The sequence below is a fragment of the Gobius niger genome, assembly GCF_951799975.1.
Source record: "Gobius niger genome assembly, chromosome: 4".
NCBI classification, from domain to species: domain Eukaryota; kingdom Metazoa; phylum Chordata; class Actinopteri; order Gobiiformes; family Gobiidae; genus Gobius; species Gobius niger.
This window is the reverse complement of record NC_136855.1, coordinates 29,036,811-29,055,521: the sequence shown is the minus strand read 5'-3', so window position 1 is coordinate 29,055,521 and position 18,711 is coordinate 29,036,811. Positions and strand designations below refer to the sequence as shown.

At 41.3% G+C, this 18,711-nt stretch overlaps 1 protein-coding gene across 1 annotated transcript in view; it reads left to right on the top strand.

Annotated features, from left to right (window-relative positions):
• Positions 1-18,711, top strand: part of ntrk3b (neurotrophic tyrosine kinase, receptor, type 3b) — a 252,649-nt gene that overhangs the window by 141,975 nt on the left and 91,963 nt on the right. The window contains exons 10-11 of the mRNA XM_079554795.1: positions 1,344-1,381; positions 3,396-3,498. Of these exons, the coding sequence (XP_079410921.1) occupies positions 1,344-1,381; positions 3,396-3,498 (141 nt within the window). The remainder of the gene's footprint in view (positions 1-1,343; positions 1,382-3,395; positions 3,499-18,711) is intronic.

Sequence of the window (18,711 nt, the reverse complement as noted above, 5' to 3'; positions counted from 1 at the left end):
TCAATCATTTGGGCGAGACACTGCAGCCAAAATGTTTTTTTTTTTCTTTCTTTCTTTTTTTCAATTTTCAATTTTCAGTTTTTGGTCCGGATTGGTCTCTGAACATGTGCTTTCAGCTAGAACAAAAGAAAGTGCAATCATCTTTTAATTATTTCATTGAAAAATGGAATCTCCTGCACACTGTAAAAAGGTGTATACAAGTGTAGTACAACGTTTTGGCAAATTAGGCCTTTCTTCAGGTAAATGGCTCAAGAGTGGTGAGGAGCCATCTTAAAAAGGAGTGGCCAATGATGCCAAAATGACCATGTCCACAATAAAAGGTACATGGACCATATAGCATTTGACACCCAATACAGATCAATGCACATATATACACATTGCATTAATATATATGCACTTTATCTCTGTAGGATGTAGTATACTTATGGGAAACAAATATCACAGTCAGGCAAGAGAAGGAAATCTGACCATGTCCACCTCAGACTATTTCATTTCATTGATGAAAAATAAAGTCATCCAAAGATTTTATGGCAAATTTAACCTTCAACGGCAAGTTTTCTCAAAAGGCTTGCACCTTCCTTCACACACCGAAAACGAAATCAGAAATCCTCTATTATAAATGTTCATATTCAAGCAGAACAAAATTAACCAACACATTTACACCTGGATCTTTTCATGAATCACATTTTGTCCTTCATTTTGGCAAATTTCACACATAAAATGCCCTATTGTAAAATGTTTCATAAACAGAAAACTCACAATACAATTGTTCTTTCATTCAGGTCATTGATCTTACAATGAAAGTTTTAAAGGGATATCTCTATTTTTCCCCTATTGACCTGCAGCGTCTCGCCTTAACTGTGCAAAGTAGTCTTTTCCTGTCATTGTGCATTTACACAAACATTAAAAAGTAATAAGTGCTGACGTTTGCAACTGCTTCGTACTATTGGCTCCTTATCTGTGATGTGCAAACAATCTCTGCAAAAGGGATCTTTGCACCGCACGGTATCCCATTAGGATTCTTACTTGAGTCTGTGAAAAATGTTTTGTAAGCATTCCCAACTTTTATTCTTGCCTCGCTGCTTGCCTCAGGGGTGCTCAGCAGCAAAGTGGTTCGCCCTCATGTGCATCCTCAGAGATGTTGTAATCACTTTGACCTCTGCTGTACAAACTTGCTTCCACCTGATGCAAGGATGAACGAAAGTAAGCTAATTCAATCTAAGACCCAACATCGCTGTAATGGAGAGCAGCCACGACTGTATACATGAGGGGAAGATGGACAAATAAGCTAAAATCACAACTGTTCTAATGTAGATGGATACACTTTTTGTTTATCTTTTCAGGTGGAGAAACAGGGCGACCAGAAGAGGACACTTTTGGGGTGAGTTTTTGACCCATCGACTGTGCAGGACATGTTAATATTTAAGTCACAATCTGCCTTCGCTTAGAGAAAAGACTGAACTACATGCCGGTTTTTGCTGCCATGAGATTGCACAAATATTACCCATAAACCATGTCAAAAGGTCAAATACTGTAGTTACATGATGTTTTTTTCTAGCCATATTGTTTCAGAATATTTCACATTTTACATCGCTGTGAAAACCATCCATGATTTGATGTCACACGGATTGTCGTTTTCTTACTGCTCCTCGTGTTGTTGTTGTTGTTGACTTTGGCATACAGAACATCACTGCGGCGAACTCTGGAAGTGGATGACGGCAGAGCTCTGTATCTCGTCGTGGGCGTGCTTGTTTTGTTTGTCTACTGACACAAAGGGAGGCAAATTATTTCCACTGCGGTTTTAATTGATAGAGGTGTTAAAGGAGCGATGAATTATGGGCTTTCGCTCGGCGGGCGTTTCGACATGACGCCACGGGAACGGCGCAGGTATAATTAATGACATTAATGAAGGTGGCCGTTCGCTCACTGCTCCACTTCTAAGACAAGTGTTGGCATTTTTAAACCTTAGAAAAAACACCTAAGGACAAAGGTATGTAGGTCACAGAGGCTTTCATTCAATTCATTTTCTTAGATACTAAATAGTTCATTTTTGTAATATTGGTTGCAGTTGCAGACAGTAGTAGCAGTTGTAGTTCTTGCAGTAGACTGGAATATATTGTAATGCTATTGTAGCAATCATAGAAATCTGCCATTATGGGTTAACTAGCAAACACTATTGACTAATGTTAGCTAAAAGTAATAGATTATAGGAACATGTTACATTCAGCTCTTAGAAACACTCAGGGTGTGCAAATAGGCTGGAAATGTGAGGAAAAAACAATTAAATAGTAAATAGTGATATCTTATATACAATGACTACCAAGGACTTTGTGGGGACAAAAAGTATAAACAGTAAATAATAAGTAAACAGACTATAACAAAATATGTTATAGTCAGTGTTAGCAGTGCAGGTTTACAATCATAGTGCAAGGACACAACTAGTAACATCTAACATACTGTGGTGTCTAATTGCGTTTACTGTATGTGAACTATAAAATCTCCATTATTTTTACGGAATTTACCAGGAATTCCAGAAATCTTTGAGGCTTTAACCTCCCCATCCTGAGCTCTTTTATACCTCCTCTGAAACAGTCGGTTTGCAAAGTGAGATGACGTGTGATAGATGCTGTCCAATAGTGTTATTAATCTTGTGCATTAGGCCTTGTATTCTATAATAATGATTCCTCATTATCTCTGTCAGGCAATACGGCCGTGTACGCTGTTTAAATTGTGATGGATCGTTTGAGTAAGACCGATAAAAGTAACACCAGCATTACCATGGTTACCAGCCGGGCCACAACAACTCACCAGTTGAGCGAAGGATGCCATGTTTTGTCACTAATGATCGTTTTTATTCTTCAGAGAAAATAGACTTCGATACTTTTCTCTTTTTATTTAGATTCCAGATACGTATTCGCAGGGGCTTTTATTTTGCCTTCATTTTCTCTGTCCCCTGCAAATTCCTCTGTAATCGACAAAGATCATTGTAATCATTTGTAATTGTTTCATTTTCCCGATGTAATTTCCAAACTGACGCTTTTAATGCCCTGGTTACATACTGTAGTTACTGCTTCCTCTAAACTGCCTTTCATGTGAGGCTGGGCAGGCGCTTCTGACAACTCCCTTCTGCCACAGAACTACAAAGTCAGTGCTGCTTCTCACCCCCCATAACAGTTCTGCGCATAAATCTGGCTTTTAAATTACCACTTGTCATCTCCAATGTATCACGGCCAAGACAGGTGTTTACTTTAAGCAAACCGGTGTAATCTTGCGTGTAATCTCGGGGATTAGAGTGTGATTTTGTGTACCTTGGCGATCAAAAATGTGGACTGAATGTGAAGCTATAGCCCAGCTCGCTCGTCTGTGCCTGACACTGTGTTGCTTGTCTGCTCCAGGTCTCCATCGCCGTTGGACTGGCCGGGTTCGCTTGCGTCCTGCTCCTCGTCCTCTTCGTTCTCATCAACAAATATGGCCGACGCAACAAATTCGGTATGAAAGGTAAGTCTCTGCAAACAGCAAGCGGGCTAGCTTTGTTTTCCCTTTTCCGGGCTCGCCGCTTGCGTCACCGCCCAAAATCCAATCCACCACTTAATCTCGCCTTCCAACACTTTGTCCAACACTCGTAGCTATAGAAGTCCTGCTATTCCCCCGGTTAATCTTCCAAGCTGCCACTTTGCTCGGTTCGAGGCGAGAAATTGATGGCCTGAAGGCTGCTGCATTGCTGATCGCTATACATGTGTGTTGCATGGCGCAGTTTTACATAATTTTTGCTAAAGGTTATGGATTCGCAATCTTTCAGTCAGATGCGCAAGTAGAGACAGCTGGATCAATACCATGAGACACGTTGCATGCAAATGTGGCCCATGTAAGTGCGCATTCAGACTATATTCACCTGTGGCCGCAAAAAAAAAAGAAGGAATCTCGGATTAATTAGTCGACTGTGCGCTGTCGATCATCCAAAGGGGGGACTCAATGGGATTAATACGGCTTGTGTGTGTGCACGTTGAGCTTTCATTTGGGCGCGATCCTGTTTGCATGCTTATCGGGGACGGGTTGAGGCAAGGGCTGTCTCGGGTCTTGTCAAATGGAACGGAGAGTGGCAAAGATGTGAGAGGCTGCTGTCAAATTGGACGTTCAAATGGTGGCTGGCACACAGCCGTGATGAGACTTACATTTATGGCTGTTTCGTGAGAGCCAAATCTTTGGGATTTGTTGATTTCAAGAACGCTTCGAAAAGAGACACGCAGAGGTTAAAAGACACATTTCTAAATTTGGATTTTCTTGAGTTTAAAGTGAGACTAGATTTAAGTTGGTCATTTTATGCTCTCTACTGCCACCTCAGGTCTTACGTATAACTGCAGTCTCTATATTAAGCTCATGCATGGCAGCACTGCGGACCCGAAGCAACAACTTTTTTAGTAATAGTGCAGGATTTTACAGGCAGTTGTGTTGAATACGTCTGGGTTCATTCTACACATTAAGACATGGCTGAAACATGTACGGGGGATGAAAATACTGAACATTTTTAAACTCTGTATAGTCCCTCTAAAGAGCCTACATTTTGAGTAGTTTTTCTTATTTTCTTTCTAACCAAAATCATTGAAGCTGTTGTCGTCCTTGGAGTAACATAATTGCGATTGAAATGCACAACATTAATGCGAGTAAAAAGACAATTGACCAACATATAAAACCAACAAATCAAAGTTTAGCATTTGAGAAGCTTAACAAATCCCAGTAGTTATAGCTCTGTTAATTGCTAATCAGTGAACATTTTATTTGCTGACCTTAAAATTTCAACTTTCGTACAAGCGACATAAGCCAAAATGCTTTTAGCACAGATAGCTTTTACCCATGTTGCCTACCCTGCTGTGTGTTTCCTGAGCCAATTCAGTTATATCTGTGTCAAACTGTCCAAAATAAAACTGAAAGGAAGTCCAAGCAGCAGAAGCCAAGTGCTATTATTTTACTTTTGCCTCTCAGAAATCAGTCATAAATGTTGAGGGCTCTGTTTTAGAATGAAAATGCTGAATGTCACACCCTCTGGAGCGCTGTCCTAACACGCTGCATGCATTAAGTCCGATGATCCCTCTCCATATGCAATGCTCCCGATTGGCTTTGTATACATGAGTCTGCTCACGTCGCGGCATACACTATCTGTGGCCTCAAGCTGTCCAATAACAAGCTACAGATGCCCGCCCAGCAAACATAATCATATCATGGAACGCTATGCTTGCCGTACCTTCAACTCTCTAATTGGCTCTTTGACACGAGTGAGAATTGTCATTTGCTGCAGTAAAGAGCTGTTTTCTGTAATCAGTCACCGTGGCGATTAACGTCCTGACCCAATGCTATGGCGCTAATTAATGGTGCGTTTAATGAGCGTTTACATGTTTACTCATGTCATGGCATCTTCCTGAAAATGGCTGCGATTTTATGTGTGCTATTGCAATGTGCTGCTTAGCGGTGGGTGTTGGAGTTCATCATACTGTAAACACATTTCTACTCTCTTGCATTTTGCATTCAGTGGCTCATTTCTAATTCAGCGTGGTATGCATCGTTGGACAATCGATACGCTGATGGCTGCTCTGCCTTCCCTCATTTGTGCATTTGCTGCGACAAGCCAACCTCCCTTCTCTGCTGCTTCTCATGGAAAGCTTGTCCAGCAAAGTGGCAACTTCAAGCTTCTTATTGGTGAGACCGGGAAGAGAGCATGATGGTCTACGTTACTACCAATATATTCAGGATGCATCCCGCCTAAAGTTACAGAGATGAGACGTTGATCACTTGAGCCGATCAAATGTCAACAATAACATGAATGAATGAACAACTCAAAGTTTATTTTTGCAACATTTTTTCTACAGGGCATCTGGCATAAAATACCTCGACACTACACTTGAAGGCAGACAGTTTGCTGTAGAAGATCCCACATTTCTTTTTATGTTTGGTACTGTCTTGAATTCAGGAATATAATAGAACCGCATTCCTGCTTTCGACTTTTCTAGCATTGAATGCAGTGTAAACATTGCTTGGCAGAATTGGAGCATTCCCCACATCACAAAAGCAGAACTCGTTTCCTCCGTTTTATTTCCAGGAGGTAAATATGATCTTAGATATCGTGCACAAGGTAAGGGAGACAAAAACAAACCAAAAAACCTTTCACTTTGGCAAACTGAAGGCGAGTTGACTTCTATGAGGAGGCTGTGGCGCGGTCAATACTGTTTTCACCATTATATCAACGCTGGAAAACGTTCCGTCTGTCTATAATGATTAAGTCATGGGTAACATGCTTGTTCCCTTGCTCTTTTCATTTCCTGTAATGTCCTTCACTGTACCGCACCACCTGTGTCTTAGATAGAGCCGCTGCCACTGCTGTCACCGCCGAGATTGAAGGTATTAAAGACTCAAAGAGAGAGCGTGTCAAGTGTGGACGCCAGGAGGACCTCGTGTCGATCTGTACAAAGGCCTGATTGGTCCGTCCGCCGTGTCGCTGTGTGAAAGTGCGTGTTCTTGTGTGTCTTTTCCTGTTGTGGCGAATCCGCTGGAAGGCCAGTAGAAGTCATTACCTTTGGATGGAGCCGTAATGGATTTTTGCTCCACTAAATCACTCTGGGTCTTTTGGTCATTGGAGTTTGATCACCAACCGTTTCTGGGCCTCCAATAAAAACACACACACACACACCCATGAGGGCGACGGGCCGTGTTGTGTGTCCAAGGCCTTCTAGATGATCACTTACATTTACAATTGACCGGTACACCAGAGCTAATGTGGCACAGGTCAGCAAAGACACTTATCTAATCTCAGCACTGTTTCTAGGGTTATTGGGTTATGTCATGGATAATCGACTTTCTTGAGGTTTTAATCATTATATCATTGATTATTAATCATTAAACCGGCATCTAGAAATAAACCTGGAGTGTTGTTTTGCTTCATACTCATTTCAGTAATTGGGGTTCCGAAATGTAGAGAACGGGTGAATATGTCACAGGATAGGAGGTTTGCAAGACAAGACCTGTGCGTTAATGCTGCACTGTCCTCGCCCTGTCACTGTCTGAATACGAAACATGCTGATTAAAAAATATAACTATATTCAATCTCAAGAGAAATGTTTTATAGGGCATCTCAGCGCTTTGGACTTAAATGATGTGCATTTGGTCGGTAATAACATGGTTTTCTAAAGCTAATAGTGTTCGTGTTGACTTGAAGGGCATTTTGGCGATTGTTGAATAAAAAGAAGACCGCATCATCAGACTGTGATCTATGCGTGTTGTCTGGGAAGCTCGTCTGTTGCTGTTATCAATCTGATCGTCTTCAAGTCTCAACAGTGTTCTCTTATTTCACTAAAACATTCACAGCACAGATTTTATCAGCGGTGAATCAATAATGCTCCTTCAGAAAAAGGCATGTCCCTGGTAAGTCTAACACTCTCCTGTCATCTCCCTTTCCGATTCCCTCACCTCTCGTGCATCAGTAGACGGCCCATCCTGCATAATTCCCCCATTAAAGTATCTGTCTACTGCGCATTGCCTGCTCTAACTATCATTTATTTTCAAAGTGCGTTGTCTGGATGTCGCCAACTGCAACTTTTAGCATACATTTCTAGTCACGAATGCCATTGTGCGTAATACGTTTGGGCTCCCGTGCTAAATCTGATGTTGAGTATTCATTGTATTGCCGCGGCGCGTTTCTCATTACGTATACTGTATGACTCATATAAACAGAAAGGCTTTGTATCGAGTTATTCCGGGCCTATCATTACCTCACAGCACACATTTGGGATATTTTGGGGGTGTTCATCTACAACAGAGCTGGCAGCTGCTTTTTGTTTGTATAAGCAGCCGATTATACAAAGGCTTTTTATGGCTTATGCTCCACTACGCAATTTCCCAACTCAGAAATACACAACGCACGCACAGTGGAAAGGTAATTGGAGCAGACAGGTTGTTGCTTCTATAATCGAGATTTAAAATTGGCAGCATTATTAGGAATAAATGTTTTAGGTTATGGAGTTAGATGTGGTTATTTTCTCAGAGTTAAATATTTGTATGTGCACACTTTAATGTGAAAGGGAGACATTTTACTACTGCTACTACTACTAGCAGTAGTAGTAGTAGTAGTAGTAGGCATTTTTCCAAACCTTAACCCGATTATTGCTCTTCGATTGGGTCACTCCCATCATTCCGGGCGATCTGCCTGGAAGCTCATGCCACCATCTGAACAGGCCCAGGTCAATGAGGCAAGAACCTCTGGCAAACAAGCTGGAGTCAACTCCAAGGCAAAGCATTTTTTTCCCCCTCTCTCTGGGATACTCTGGGCTAAGTTCTTAAAAAACTATACATGCCTTTCAGTCATGGGACTTTTGTTGTTATGGTGGCCATTTTGAATACCGAAGTAGAATTATGCAGTACTACAATAATAAAATCTCTACTCAGGATATAAAAGAAAGACAACTGATTGACAGTGGCATTTCTATATACTCGTAATCATTGCTCAAGACACACGTTCATGTGAAGAAACCAGTGAGTCAGTGTTTAAGATGTTGCATGCTACCGGTTAGCATTTAGCTTCGACAGCTCAGCTCCGACTTCTCCAAGAGAAAGCTCTGAACCACACTCCAAACATCTAGTCTTGGATACAACATGTGACAGAGCTGTTACTGTAGTATTTCCTCAGTGTTTTGAGCCACACATGACGAATGATTGACTCAACTGTCAATGGGTGACAGTTGCTAACCGGTTGCATGCTAATGTCTTGAGCAGCTTAAACACTGACACAGACTAAGACTGTAAAAATCCCAGAGAAAGTTTTTTCTGTTTCCTCTTTGATGTGTTAGTCTGAGGAGTGAAGCAGATCTTAAGTAAATCGTGTTGTAGCTCGACAGACAGAGCTGCTACATCTATGCCACATTTGCTGGTTATATCACAGAAAAGTGTGCTCTCTGAGGCCATGTTTTAACTGTTAACTCCTTGAGCAATGATTACAATTACATAAAAATGCCACTGCCAATCAGTTGTCTTTCAATTTCATCATTTTCATCGTTGTAGTAGTGCATAATTCTACTTCGGTAATCAAAATGGCTGCCGGAACTATCCGTGATGTCATTGGAAACGCATGTATACAAAATTTATTTACCGTAATTTCCAGACTACCTTGAACCTTGCGGCTTTTACAACTATGTGGCTAACTTATAGATTTTTGTAGTCCGGTTCCAGTGTGGACAGCTGCGGCTTATCTATATACTGTATGTAAAAAATAAATAAATATCTTTATACATTTTGTTGTCTGGAATTGATGGATATGTTTTGTTTACACGCAATGAGAGAAGGAATATGTGTCAAATTTTAAATGTGACATAAATGAGTTTAAAAGCACATTTTACGAAAACAGTCAATAATGTGAACAAGAAAAACTAGCCTGCTAGCTCACAATGTAAAAGTAAAGGGCCTTTAAACCTATGTGTGCAATGTGTTTTTTTGCGACGTACATGGAGATTGTGTGTAGTTCTGTAATTCAAATACATTTACTCTAGCATATTAGCGTACATGTGAAGTGTTTAAAATGAGCGTAATGGCGCTGACAGCATTCGTTCAAATCTGCAATCAATCTTTGGCTCGTTTTAAGTGTCAGCACACAAATGTTGCGGTTGTTCAACGGGTCAAATGCAAATCGAGCCTCGAGTCGATGCAGTGCCTTCAGCAGAACTTACTATTCCTGCGCCTGTATTGGCTTTTGCTGGTTTATTCATCTGGCCACAGTGCAACATTCAGTCACATCAATCATTAAACTATTGATCTCCCAAAGTGGCTGACGGGACACATTCACTTCGAGTCTGCTACGACAGTTAGCTTATGGCCAAACACAGCCACCACTGTGCAACTAATCACACTTGACTGAGATGGGGTAAAAAATAAAGCTTAATAATCGCTTTACAGTATTCCAATATACTATAACAGCAACACCGAATTATTGTGCTTTACAGAGAAAGAAAAGGTTAAAGGATTAATGAACTGATCAGGCTCAATTTGAAGTTGCTATACCCTTTTTTAAATGAAGGAAATAAAGAGTTCACTTCAAAGTGTTAATTGAGATCCAAACTTATAACTATCTCTCCCCAACATCACGATTCGTCACGTTTCACAGCTTTCATGGTGACCCAGTAAACAGCGTTTTCATTTAAGCATGTAAAAATATTTAAAAACTCTTGCGTCATTGCAATACTGTACATTTTGCTTCGAATATTATGGGCTCTGCTGCTTACCATAATTGTGCAAACCTATTGTTGCAGCTTTAACCTACAATAGCAGCACATATCCATATATAGTATTTCTCTCCACTCCGATGGAGAGAGTGGCCTGCAGCGCGGTGTAGGCCCGGTGATGGAGCGGTGTGTCAGGGCAGCTTACCCCTCTCTCCACTACATTACCTGGACCAGCCTCAGGATCATCTGCCCACACACACACACACACACATGCGTGAACGCTCACTGCACCGCCGCCTCACTGCTCTGCAAGCGCCTGAGTGAAAACTGTCATGGAGAAATAAGACATATTTGCCACTGGACACGAAACGGATCGAATGGATATCATTTTTGAATAAACGGGTAGTACTTAAAAGCTTGCATCTTAGTGGGATCTTGTTATGTATGAGACCTGTCAACCCAGTCGTTTATATCGCCACAAAGACCGCTCCTCTGAAATGCATGTGATTCTTGTATTAGTTAAAGGGACTATATAGAGTTTAAAATGTTAAAATTATGTATTTTCCTCCCCGTACATGTTCCAGCAATGTCCTAATGTGTAGAATGAGCCCTGTTCACCACAACTGCCTCTAAAATCCTGCCCTGTCACTCAAAAAGGTCGGTCCGAAGTGCCATCATGCACAAGCTTAATATAGAAGCTGCAGTTACACAGAAGACCTGAGGTGGCAGTAGTGAGTATAAAATGGCAAACTAGCCCCTTTAAAGGAATAGGCCACCGTTTTTACATACTAAGATATGTTCTTACCTCACTTTAGACGTGTTAATATATCCCCGTATGGTCTTTGTCCGTGCGCTCTGCCAGGCAAACGGAGCACATACGCAGCCTCTCCAACATGTCACATAGCTCCAAAAAAGCTCACGATAGAAGCTACCAAGCTCTTCCACGTGTTCCCTATTTAAATAAAGTTACGTGAAGTGTTTTCATGCGAAGTATATTTACACAGAAATGTAACATGTCGATTTTATAAGCAAATAAAAAGGGGGACTATATTGTGAGGCGTAATGATACGAGGAGCACAGCGTCCGCGTAGTAACTCCTAAAGACTTCCCCCGCTCACTTCCGTCAATAACCTTTAGGAGTTACTGCGCAGACGTTTTACTCCTCGTATCATTACGCCTCACAATATAGTCCCCCTTTTTATTTGCTTATAAAATCGACATGTTACATTTCTGTGTAAATATACTTCGCATGAAAACACTTCACGTAACTTTATTTAAATAGGGAACACGTGGAAGAGCTTGGTAGCTTCTATCGTGAGCTTTTTCGGAGCTATGTGACATGTGGGAGAGGCTGCGTATGTGCTCCGTTTGCGTGACAGAGCGCGCGGACAAAGACCAGACGGGGATATATTAACTCGACTAAAGTGAGGTAAGAACATATTTTAGTATGTAAAAACGGTGGCCTATTCCTTTAAGCAGTTAATATTTCTATCTTTTTTCAAACTGTAAAGGCCCTGGGTAACAAAACAAGTGCACTTATAAAACTAAATTGCAAATCTACTCTTATGGGGTCATTTATCAACGCAGGTGCTAAATTGGCAATTGCATAGTGAAAATCAAATGGTATTACTGGCCGTGTTGTACCTGATTTAACATGTGCATTACAGAATAAGGGCCACAAATCTGTGTGAGTAAATAATGCGAAAATGACTCCACTTTTACAGGTGCAACTTGTTTTGCGTTTGGTAAATAACCCCATATAGTGTATGGGTGTACTGTATACTCAGCAGAAATCACACTCAAACTAACGATTTCAATTAGATTGCTCTAACCTGTTGTTGTTTTTTGTTTGTTTTCTACCCTCAAAGAACGCAAGCCAATTGAATGCATTCAAGAATTGGCCTTCACAACTTCTTAGGGCTTCTTGGGTGTTGTCCTTTGTTTCTCTGATTGGTTTATACTCTGTCCCTTTGTTTTTGCCCCTGGGAAATCCAACTGGAATCAACAGGGACCAGACTAATTCTTTGTATAGAGTAGAATTGCATTAGGGGGTCTGCAGACCACAGCAACACCACAAGGACGAACGGGAGAAAGTTCAAATGTGCTATTACTTTTGCCACTCTCACAAGTTAATCTTAGCTCAGAAGTTTAACCAACACATTATTACGTCTTAATTCTGTGTGAAATCCATGCAGACCTCATCTAATACGATGCAGTAATATGCTTTCCTGAACTTTGAATGAGTCATCAGCAATGAAAAAAACAACAACAAAATAACTTTTTTTAGTAGCCCTAGGCTGCCCAAACTTTGGTGTCCCTTTCTGCATACACACACATCAATTGACATTTATCTAAAGCCGTCTTATGTTGTTTTCTTGCGCTTTATCTCAAGGCTTGGGACTTCAGGGGGCTCACTTGCAAGAGCTGTTTTTGCACAAGGAAAATGCCCTTTATTTAGTCTCCATTAAGCAGCTACATGAAAAGCAATTGTTCCTGTAAAATGGTGAACTTCTTGCTTTTTACTTTTCACATAAAATCTCAGCATTGTCATCAAAAAGGCAATTACTGTGAAAAGTTGACATCCACAGAAAAAAAAATCTCATTTTGATGAAGGTTTTTTAAACTGGCAATGTGCTGTACCTCTTTAATTAGAAGCATAGTGCTGTATTTTTTTTTTTTTTTTTTCACTAAAACAACAAAAATCAGGTGGCTAAAAAGCACACATGAGCGCCGCTAATGAGGGGGAGCTGAAAGTGGAACACAATAAATTATGTGATCTTTCCTCCGGGTATTTAAAATGAAAATGAATCTCCTCTCCGTGGCCCGCGCTCCAATGTAAATAACACGGCGTGTAACTGCAATTACAAACAAAGTGAGTCCTAATTCGTAATTCCAAAGCTTTTCAAACCGCTGTGCTTTTTCCAGTCTGTAGCTCTATACCCCCCCCCCCTCAGCAGATGCATGTCCTCCCGCTGTACCCTGCTCTATTTAGCTGAGCCTGAGACCGCCACAATCCAAAAACAAACAACACCCCACAAGTGCGCCGTCAGCAGCGGAACTCGCTCATGACTTTTTCAACTCCGCTCTTTGTCATTTCTTGTTCCCCATTTTTAGTTTAGCCCTTTCCTGTTGTGTCTGTCGTTGCGTCATCTTTTGCCAATACATCTTTATTCGCTAATGTTCTTTTATACCACTGAGTGCGGCCTAAAAGGTTCCAATGCTGCATGTGACCACTCCACCGCTGCTCAATCCCCCCTTGCAGTGTCTTCTCTTTGCACATCGTAGGGGGCAAAAATAAAGAAGAAAAAATATGACAAAAAAGGTTCCACTTATTTATTTATTGTACTTGAAAGTTGCATGAGCGCCTCTCAAAGTGCATATAGTGGGTGCGTATGTGCATGATGGATATGGGCAGCAGCGACGGACTTGCTGTTCTAGTGGAAATAGAACGAGGAGCTATTTTTTGTTTAGATTTGATTGTCGATGCGGGGACACAAAGTACTAGGCGGCTAATAGCTAAGTGACTTGCTCTCAGTGAAGTGAGTCTAAATAAAGGTGGTGCTGTTGGATGGTGCACTCTGGCTGGCTTTTCAAATACTCTTAACTCGGCGCTATCAATAGTTCAAAACATCCCCCCTATTGCGGGTTGAGAGATAGCATCCCGGCTATCGGGACGGGGCAGAGTTTGCACATGGCAAGGCACGCTTCTCTTATTTGAATCTCAAAAGCGCTTGCCACCAACGGGGCTAAGCTTTGAAAATGCTCCGTTTGAACTTTTTTGCTGTTTCACTCCGCAGTATCTTGTTTTCTGTTAATACAAATGAGGATTTTTTTTGCAGCTGAGGCTCTGCCAATGATTTCAACATTTTGGTAGCACTTTACTTTACAAGCCCAGTCATAGCATGGGAAAGTGAGTCCATTGAAAACAGCAGAGTAAAGTGTATGATATTTCTGGTAATCACTATATGAACCACACACACCTTATTTATGGTATGTCTGATCTGAAGGCTAATCGAGACAAAGCCTGCAAATAACCAGGAAACATCATCATACTGTTTTTTTTGGTCACCACCCTCACTATCTCTTACACTTTCCATTATTTATCTCTTTAGTACTGTCGTAAGACCCATCATGCATCACAACGGTGTATTCAAAAATAGGACAAGAAACTATTTTTCTTTTTCTTTTTTTTTTTTAATACCAAAAAATGCAGCTTTTGTTGGTACCCAGCCCAGCTAGTACATTATGCATGTTGTTGCACAGCCTGCGAGCCAGTGTGACCCAATTCTGACTTTTTTGTTTTGTTTTTTGTGCCCCTTCTCGACCTGTATCTGATCTTTTCGTGACTGTCTCAAGAAAACAACAGAGCGACTCTGACCACTTCGTTATGAGCTCCTAAATCCGATTTGATCTGTCCTACCTACACGGCATCACTTCTTCTTCTTCTTCTTCTTCTTCTTCTTCTTCTTCTTCTTCTTCTTCTTCTTCTTCTTCTTCTTCTTCTTCTTCTTCTTCTTCTTCTTCTTCTTCTTCTTCTTCTTCTTCTTCTTCTTCTTCTTCTACAACGTCTTTCTCTTCTTCTTCTTCCTCTTTTTCCTCATCTTCCTTCTTCCTCTTCTTCTTCTCCCCTTCCTCTTCTACTACTTCGTCTTTCTCTTCTTCTTCCTTCTTCTTCCTCTTCTACTACTTCTTTCTCTTCTTCTTTTTCTTCATCTTCCTCCTCCTTCTTCCTCTTCTTCTTCTACTACTTTTTTCTCTTCTTCTGTCTCTTCCCCTTCTTCTTCCTCTTCCCCTTCCTCTTCTTCTTCCTGATTCTTCTTACTCTTCTTCTACTTCTTCCTCTTCCACACAAATGAACATATCCTTGGTTTGTTTGTAAATGAGTTTGTCAGCCACTGACCCAACAACCGATAAAACAGATAAAAACAGGACCCTACCCCAGTCAATTAAAATCTTCATCTCTTGAATTTACTAAACAGTTTATTTCTATTGTTTATATCTTATCTTTAAATTTGATATGTAGCTGCCGGTTAGCAGATCCAAACCAAATTTATATAATGATGAGGAATACATAGACCTTAAGCTTATAAATTAGAAAGCCTACAGCATCACTGCATCGAGAATGAATGTCAGCTCTTTTGTTCTGGTGCCAGTCTTACAGTAACTCGCGTGGTACTAAAATCAATCCATCATCACTCGCATACAAAAGCCGTACATTTCCTAATATTTACCCTGCACACCCACAGCCGCTGTCTCTCTCTTCACAGCCCCTATTTCTTTGCACGATATCTAAGATTTGCTGTGACTCACATTCGCAGGAGGCTGCAAAGTAAGAAATGTGCATAATTATCTTGATTTTGAACCAAAACTTCTCAAAGTGCCTCCAGATGATAATCATATATTTGGAAAGTATCAGCTCAAAGTAATCATAAACCCATTTTTATTTGCCATGAACTCTGATTCAACCTCCAAACCATACACCATCTTCTCCCCCTCGGAGGACGCTGTTAATGATTATTGCGCTGGTATTTGCTGTAATTTGCATGGGGCCTGGAAGTAGACTGCAGTGCTGCGCTGATGGGCCTTTTCCCAGATAATACACATTAAGGGGCAGATTCTCTCACTTGGGTCAGTGTAGGCGTTCTCAGAGTGGACGGCCCACATATTGTATCAGAGAACGGGATGTTCCCTGTCAGCTGTGAGGGGTCGACGTGAGTGCGGCTATTTCTTAAATAAGCCATATTGTGTTCACAGTATATGGCAGAAGTCTCCTGTCTCCAGCTGTGTAAGAAAAGAAAGTTAGCCCAAGTGAGATACTACTAGTGAAAAAGTAATAACCAGAGTTGTTCAGCGAATAAAAAATAAAAAAAGTACTTCTAGTAATTTCACCGGAACAATCATCTGCTTTTTAAGTCCCTTTACCAGTTTCAAACCGAGAAAGCAAAAGCTGGTTCTGTCTAAATTGTTAAATCCGTTTTCCACACACTTAGCATTCCTAGCACATTCCGAACATCTCGATGAGTTTAGAAGCACATCCGCTACTTCTGGGTTTGTAATAGCTTTTATAGCTAGTAGCACAAGGGTCGAATATTTTTTTAAATTCTTTTCCAAATGTCAGTGAAAACAATTGCACTAAGCACATTTAAAATGTGACTTTTGTTGTCGTTTTGCTATGAATGAAGATGCCATTTAATACTGTATATTAATTTCTTATAAAGTCTTTTGCTCAGGCATCAGTTGTTTTTATTTTAGTTTTTATCATGTACAGTAAAACTATCTTGAGGACATATTTTGGCTTACCTTCCTCAGTTAAGAACTGCACAACGGGCAGACTCTAATATGAGATGTCTACCCATGTCCCTCGTCCTGCTCTCTTCCACTGTTCCTCTCAGCGCCTGTGATTGTCCTCTCAGAATGACGCTGGGACTATTACTCTTACAGCGCTGATGCAGAGCCAAACTCATATTCTGGCTCTTTGTGTTCCACTGTGAAATACAGAGGGTTCAGTGAAGCCCAGAGCTCACCTTTGACCATATTCTCATTCTGTGAGGCTTTGAGCAGTGTAAATAACTCACATTATGTAACAGGGCAAAGCCTTGTAGAGCTTTCCTACAGATGAATATCTGAAAACACAATGGAACACAGCAGTGTAGGCCTACTTTGTGATGTTGATAGTAAACAGAAGTCAATACAATGTCTGTGGGTTTTATGTTGATGTGCTGCCGTGCGCATCTCTATTGTGGTGCCGTCTCTATGAAATCCAGAATGTATTCCATAGTAAGCTGTTCTTTAGTGACAGTAAAAAGCTATTTGAGCTAGCAGCGGCTGTAGTTATGAAGCAGGATCCATCTTGCTTATGAACCTCTGTTAGAAATAGAGCTCTGTCTTCATCTGTTGTTCCTTGCACGAGTCTGTGCTGGCCCCCCTGACACCCCTGAGGCCACCCCCACACACACATAAACAGGCCTTCATCTTCCATGCAGCTGTTTCATGTTTCGGCTCCTCACAATAGTCCATGTGTAATCAGAACTTGGAGATTAACAGAAGCATTGCCATATGCAGAGTGTATCTCTCTGAAAATCTTTCTGCATCTTTGGCTAATACAGCTGTGCTCTTTGTGCCTGTCTCTGATTTTCTCTCAATCACAGCCTCTGCCTCTCTCTCTCCACTCTAATGGAGTTACCAAGCACTGGAGATAAAACAATTAAAACTACATTCATTTGAATGAATTAAAGAAGAGTCTGACTCATCCGTGGCGAAACAAATTATGTGAGCATGGCTGATTTAGTAGTTTACTCTGACCCTGTCCACCCCATTAACCCTTGTGTTAACCCATACGAGAGCATTGTTAGTCCACAGACGGCACAATACGCAGAGTCAATATGTGGGAAAGGAGGCAGGCACTTACACCGCCCTGGTAATGGATGCTGGCGAGGAGCACGTGAACCTGTTCAATATATTTCTTAAATTGCCTTCATGCATTTGGAGTATTTTTTCCGGGAGTCCCAATCTTGAACTGAAGGAGGATTAAAGAATAGTGCACATTTTCACTGATAGCTAGGTCACCATATAGTGTGGAGGGATCCCATTCAGACATTTAACATTACTTTACACACTTAAGCCTTGGCAGAACTTAAGATAATACGTCTAGAAAATAGTCCCTTACACAAACTTAAAGAAACTTGTGTCTGGATCTTAAAATGCAGAGGGGCTTCTTGGAAATCTCTTAGTGACGTATCTTAATTTTGCTAGAGATGGGCCCCTTAAGGATGGAGTTTATAAATGACGTTTTATTGATTGATGAATTGGCATTGCTGATTGCTTTATAGATGCCAGACACAGCATGCCGTGAACCTCTCCGCCTAATACTTTCAAACATTCACAGGAATCCTTCAGGAGGCTGTAACAGGAGATGCGAGCCTGCAGCCCTCCCTAATGGAAGACTTGAAATGCCCGCTCCGTCTGCACTGCTCAGTGATGGTGTGAAATGAAGAGTATGTCACACCGCCACGAGAGAAGTCCATTACAGTCTTCTCAAAGCCGGCAGATTATGTCACTTTTGCAGGTCACAGTCTTTTGGGTCACCGCGTTTTTTATCTCCCTGGCCTGGGCTGGCACCTCAACACGGGGTAATGAGTCCACAAGTGTCCCGCCTCGGATGCACGTTAGGGACAGAGGTGCTTGCGAACATCCCCTGCACAGTGGCAGTTGGGAGATGGGAGCAGGAGCGCACAGCCTTGCCTTCACTCTTTCCCCCTTTCCCTTTTGAAACATTGGATTTCTCCTCACGTTCTCATAGTGCAGGGTTTGGCTGATGATTTGGGACCAGTACAAATGCTTTCCTAACCTGTCGCCCAGTAGTGTAGTTGGAAAACAATGGTGAGACACTTTCACGCAAGATGCTAAAGATGTTAGCATTAAGTGTTATATGCCTTTCACGAGCAAGGACCACGCCACAGCACTTAAGATTTTATTCACACGGTTATAGTGTGGAGTGAAACTGGGCGAGACTGTG